The sequence below is a fragment of the Lepisma saccharinum genome, chromosome 21 (genome assembly GCF_977018435.1).
Source record: "Lepisma saccharinum chromosome 21, izLepSacc3.1, whole genome shotgun sequence".
In the NCBI taxonomy this organism is placed as follows: domain Eukaryota; kingdom Metazoa; phylum Arthropoda; class Insecta; order Zygentoma; family Lepismatidae; genus Lepisma; species Lepisma saccharinum.
Window position 1 is genome coordinate 48,286,412 of NC_139249.1, and position 6,681 is coordinate 48,293,092.

At 36.4% G+C, this 6,681-nt stretch overlaps 1 protein-coding gene across 1 annotated transcript; it reads left to right on the plus strand.

Moving 5' to 3' along the window:
• On the plus strand, positions 1-948 carry LOC146004166 (uncharacterized). Its single transcript, XM_083142832.1, has one exon. The coding sequence runs from the start codon at positions 1-3 to the stop codon at positions 946-948; it is 948 nt and encodes a 315-aa protein (XP_082998958.1).
• Positions 949-6,681: the final 5,733 nt, after the last annotated feature.

Here is a 6,681-nt window from a genome sequence, read left to right on the forward strand (position 1 = left end):
ATGCTAATTGACAGGGAAGATATTATAGCGTGGAGGCACAGATATCTTCGTGCAATTAGGCGTTTCAGAAACGAAGGCCGAAAGATCATATACACCGATGAAACTTGGGCAAACAGAGGCCATACCAAATCCAAGAGGTGGGTGGACTCCAAAGTTACGTCTGCGGCCCAAGCATGGAGTGAAGGTCTCTCGGTAGGAGCAAAAGCGCCCACGGGGAAGGGCGAGAGGGTGATATTGGTCCATGCTGGATCCGAAGATGGTTTTGTTCCGGGGGCAAAGTTGATTTTCCGGGGGAAAAGGGGGAACAAAAACAGCGATTATCATTCCGAAATGGATTCGCATGTGTTCGAACGTTATTTCACGGAAAGGCTGTTACCTAATATCCCCCCCAATTCTGTAATAGTGATGGATAATGCACCGTATCATAGTGTCAGGGCGGAGAAAATTCCCACAAAGAGCAGCACCAAAAAAGACATTCAAAATTGGTTTACTGAGAAAGGGATTTCGTGGGAAGCATACATGAACAAATTTGAATTGTGCGAAATTTTAGACAACGAGAAAATTAAATACATGAACAATTATAAATTGGACTTATTAGCTAAAGCTGCTGGTCACGAAGTTCTTCGCTTGCCCCCATACCACTGCGAGCTCAATCCCATAGAATACGTTTGGAGTTCCGTGAAGAACCACGTCGCCATGGAAAATGCTAAATTCAAATTGGACGAAGTAGTGCAGTTAATGGAAGAAGGAATAGAAAAAGTGAGCATTGAACAGTGGCGAAGAGATGTGGAGAAAGTAAAGCAAACCGAGGAAAGAATGTGGGAAGCCGATGGGCTGATTGAGCGTGTGCATGATACAGTTATCATTAATTTGGATACAGATAACGAAAGTAGTGAAGGAAGTGACAGTGACGACTTGGGAGTGTCAACATTAGCAGACGACGATTAAGAACTTCATTTTGGTGAGTACAATGTAGCTATTTATTTCTATTCTGCACATTTCATAATATATAAATAATTATGTCAACCGATACGCTCGCTAATAATACGTGCTGCCGGACACTAAATTAATGCAAGCTATAAAAATTTACAAAACTCTCCCACATCGATAATATCGCAAAGTTTTGGCTCAAATCAATAGACGTAATAACAAAAAACGAGGGAGGGTGATGCACAAGTTATGAGTCGAAGCAATAGGTTGAGTCTGCTTTAACTATTTATCGTCGTCGATACGTATATATGTTCTAACAAAGATTTTTGTTTGTCGATGTTATTATATCGCTATGGTGATAATGATGAAATAGACAATAGGAAAGCATGAAAGTACTATTCATTGTTCTGTATTCATACACATCAGGGCAGGACCGAGGTGGGTGCGAGACCCAGGGCATGCAATATACGCAGGGCCTATAACCAAAATTTTCCAGGTCTGAGAAAATCAAACATTTTTTTCTCCCTAGTATGAAGTACAGGTGTCCTACATAATCGCAATACAAAAATTATCATAATTAATACAAAATTTATATATATTTCGTATTATTACCTAAGCTGCAATAAACAGAACTTGTTGGAGGTTTAACCTAAAAATTATAGTGGACTAATTAAAGTTTCTAAATTATTGTTTCTATTCCTTTCAAATGTTCCCCTGGGGCGCAAAACTGGATGTGTTCAATAGCAAACTATTATTTTAACTATCCAAGTGACAATTTTTAATCATATTCAATAATATTCTCCAGCATGATTCTCCTTTGTTTACTTCTCATTAAATTTTTATGCTGTTGTGAATTTACAGGGTCTTGTGTATAAAAATATTTCCACTCCATGATTTCATTCGACGTATAATTAAACGAATTCTGTATATTAACTACTTTTAGCTGAAATATATGAACATGATTTTCATACAGTACTTAGTTTAGAATATGATTTCAGTAATTTTGGATATTTTTAAGTATGTCAAAACCATGCACGTGAAGTTAGGAGAAATCGGGTTAATTTGTTAAATTGCAAGCACCAGTGTCCCATAAACTCGTAATAAACAGTGAGCAAACAAATATTTTACTTGGCGCGGGCCCCCATAAAGCGCGGAGCCTCGGGTGAGTGCCCGAGTTGCCCCTCCCAAGGGGTATCTCTTAATCATGTACCTTTACAATGCACCATACGGTACATGAAGGGGTATTGAAACTCTGCATTATAATCCTTAGACTCATTCTATTTATTATTATTTTAAATTGTAATAGCGCTTGATTTTAAAATGTGTTAATTACACTCTTATAAACAACAGATTGGGAGTTACACAAGATTACCATACGTTAGCATTGGTATTTAAACAAAATAAAGACGAGACTTTGAATGTTAGCAACTTGACTCGGTACTTGACGGCGGAATATAATCTTTCAAAAACTAATAAAGACATCAATTGACACTATAAATATTTACCGGTAACCTTCAGTAACTTTTTTCGTGTTGTTTGCATGTGTGTGTGCGCGCGAGAGAGAGAGACAGAGATGTACTGAGTATAACTGATCTGTACTTAGCCAACTCTGACGAGCTGAGTTAGCGGTTAAAATTACTGTCTTAATCAAAGTTATAAATAAAGAAAAAATATAAACAAAGTACACGTGTCTTCCTTTTTTTCTTCTTTCGGGGTATTGACGGTAGAAGTGACCGCGCTGCGGCAAAGCGGTAGGCGATGACGGCAACGTCGCAACTCTGATTGGCACCGTGTTCACAACTCCCCTCCAAGAAGCAGGATGCACGACGGAACTCGAAGTGCTCGGTTCCTACGCTGACACCAACTTTAGAAATAGACTTTTAACACAAATAATACATATATCCAAGAAACAAAAATCAAAAGGGTCTGAAATATTTTAATAAAACATTGATTGAACAAAGCTTATAATTTTGAAATGTGGTAGTACTTTAGATATCAGTCACTTCCGTATGTGGGCACGCCACATAAGATTACCTGTGACAATCAACTATTACAATACATGTTTCCATGTATAATACATTACAAAGGAGAATTGAGTACATTTCATTATAATGTCGTGAAAGTAGAATAATGTTAACTGAGATATAATTAAACCAAGCACTTTTCAAATGAGTCACTTCATTTCTCAAAATTTAGTATGTGTACAAATGTTCTGTTTTCTTGCACTAAGACCCTTCCCTCCCTCCAGTTCAGTGCATTGATTGAACGTAATGGGTTGCTTGCCCATGTAGGATGAATGTTATTTGTGGTTAGGAGCTCCATACCCAAGAAGTCGAGCACTCTCATAATCTACCATAAATTCTTTTTTTCTTAAAAATAGGGGGTGTGGGGTAGGTACTCAAGTAAATACAAACACTTTCATATTTTGACAATTTTTGACATTTTCAAAGCTTTTTAGGACTACAATTCCGTACTTTGTGCATACAACTTTCAGGAGCATTGTGACATTACTTGCACTGAAAATTCACAATAAAATTATCGAAACATAATGCATGATTCAGGAGGAGCATGCGTGGGGTGGATGGGCAAAGAAAGTCAAGATATCTACTTAGTGACCATGATAACATGTTTCTGCAGCTAGAAAACTTGACACAATACAATGGTGTTACATGTGAGTGAAATTGAACAATGTGTTTCAAGATGGTGAATGAAAAACTGTTTTTCCTCATGTTGCATGTATGCTCCATACCATGCTGTCTTTACCCCAAAACTGTCTACAATGCATTTTCGGAGTATAAGGAACTAAACTCAGTCATTGTAGATAATTCGTCAGTACATATATTTGCAGTAAAGCTTTCAAAATTATATTTCATAGATTAGGAGAGGAGTGGTGCTAAAATCGCAAAACATACATTTTGCCATAAATGTGAAGCTTTTGAGTTACAAGATAACTTAGAGGATTTGAGAAAAATTTGTCGGCATGTGCAAAGATGGTACACGAAAAACCGGGTTAACATGCCTTGTGAGAGTTTTAAGATATGCCAATATCTGAGGTGAGATTTTCGTAGATTAAGAAACCCAAGTTTCAGCTACGTTAGGACTTGAAGCATTTAATAAAAACTCTGTAATATAGTGTGTGGTTTAGGAAGGGTGAGGGAAAGTCACCAATTTTGAGACTACAATATCTGTAGCAAATTTAGAGTTCTTTAGCTGAAATTCATCTTGCAAATAGATACACCCAGGCAATGATTTTATTTTGCATTTCTTGAAAGCAAGATGGCAGATGAAAAATTGATTTTCTATATTCTGAGGTAGCTCCAAATTCTGATGCCACTCTCAAATATCTGCCTAAACTAAATTTTTGGACATAAAGAATGGAGACTTAAATATTATAGGGTATATTTTAAGCTGCTTGACAAAAAATTTCTTTAACAATATAGTGCTAATGGCTGTGGTGGCTCAGTCGGTAACGCGTCTGACTACCATGCTAAAGATCCCGGGTTCGATCCCCTGCCGGTTCAAATCTGGGAACTTTTCTAACGATGGAAGCGGCCCCGGCATCCACCCAGCGTCAAATAACATGGGTACCTGGGGGAAACCCTGGGGGGTAAAGGCAGTCAGGGGCATGATGCTGATCACATCACCCCCACTCACGACCGGATCAAGAAAGTGTGGGGCGTTACCCCCACACCCCCTATACACCTTCATGGCGTGGTGCTAAGCACAGGGGAGCACTTTACCTTTTTTAACAATATAGTGCATATGTATGTTGGGATCCAAATGGGGGCACTAATATTTTGTCCATGGGAACTGTTAGTTTCCTAGCAACCAGATATTTTGGAGGATGGATATGGTATTCCATTTGGATGAAATCAGTCAAGACAATAAAATATGTCAGCCTTATCATTTTGGCATAGTTAATACACAGAGGAGATATATAAACTTCAAACATCCACAAAAATAATGGGAAACCACAACCATGAACAAACTGTATTGAAGCAGATTTAAAAGTGTGTGTAGCTACCGTATGTTGTATAGCAGGTAAAGGTATAGTTCCATGTGCATATAGCACCGTACCATGAGGGCACATTCAGTGGATATGGGGGCAGGGCCCGACATATTCTTGATCTCAGCAATTTTTTAAAGGTGATGTGATCACAACCAAACTCGGGCTACCTTTACCCCCAGGATCCATTGATTTTAGGCTGGGTGAGTTCCAGAGCTGCTTTGTGTGGGGCAAGACTGGAAAAAGTCCAACCTTAGATCACCCACCCCAAGATTCGAACCCGGGTCGTCTCATTACCTTCTCAATCTGAAAGCCTGATGGCTTGCTCCGGTCACGTGACTAAACGTCATCAACTGGAGGCGAGATAGCTGCCATGTTTGATTTGCTTCTTCGGAATCAATGTTGGACCTTTTTAGTGAATATGGAATTGTAATGCAAATTTAAGAACTGTAATCGAGTTTACATGACGTGCAAATATGCTTAAATGTGGAAGACGTATGGTGTATAAGTCTTGTGTACTCAATTGCAGAGGCAATTACAATGAAAAAGGTAAGACTAACGTTCACATTTCTTCAAGATGTTGTTAAAAATGAGAAATTTTTAGGGCAATTCCATGTGATTCAGTCACTACGAAAATATACAAGTAACAAATGTATTATACTAAAAAATAAATAATAGTAATAGTTCATGATGTAAACATTTCATGTGTCCGAAATAGGCATCAAATATACTCATAAATGTGGACAACATGTCAACATTTTTTTTAGAATTATCAAATAATTTACCCTGAATTACAAAGCAATTTGTTAGTGTAAATTTTATGCAAGCATTCGATAAATTATTCATATTATTTACACAAATTTTCAGTTTCAAAATGTGCTTAATGAAAGAAAGCTATACAATGGGTCAAAGTTGATACATGTGTACATTTATTCTTATTTTATCCCACTTTATGCTTCTTTATGCTAATCGGAGGCTAATGGAAGATATGTTGTACATTTAAATACAAAGGTGCGATGTGTAACAAGAACAACGATGAAATATTCGTGTGTAAAACTATCCAAGAATATATATATATATATTACTTATGTTTCAAATACAAATGTTTTCACACAGAAGGCATTTTGTTACCTAGCTATGTTAATATGAACTACAAATATATTAAATTTTTAAAACTGTTTCATATGAACTGCGTTTTATTTTTTGTCTTTGTGAAGCTTCAATGTTCCTAACTTTGATTATTAAATCAGTGATAATGTTTATTGTTTCATAATTTATTAACATTCTTCACTATTTTTCTAACGGAATGTATAAAACAGTGTAAGGAAATATTCCAAATGTTTATTTCCCAAGTAAACGTTAAAATGGAAATATTAATCTGCTTTTTTTCTCAATGAAACTCTTAAGTTATTGTCACAAATCTTACTAACGACAATGAAAAGATTAAATTTGTTTATTATCTTTTGTTCAATAAAGTCAATAGGATCGAAATTACAATGTGACAAATTATTTACTTTTAGTCTTTATACACAGAAATGTAACATTGCCCTTGTACCAATTTCTTTCACTTTTGCTGCAAGAATATAGAAATTAAGGTTTTGTATTGAGATTGTATAGCTACACAGAATATCTGCATTATCTGGTTGATTAATTTTGGGTAAACTTAAAGACAATTTAATTGATTAGGTAACTTGGAAAGTTTACGGTCAACCTAACATGTTTTTTATTTAATCAATTGATTTTAC

What these genes read in the sequence shown, in the direction of transcription:
- LOC146004166 (XM_083142832.1), top strand. Translation starts at nt 1, where the DNA reads ATGCTAATTGACAGGGAAGATATTATAGCGTGGAGGCACAGATATCTT.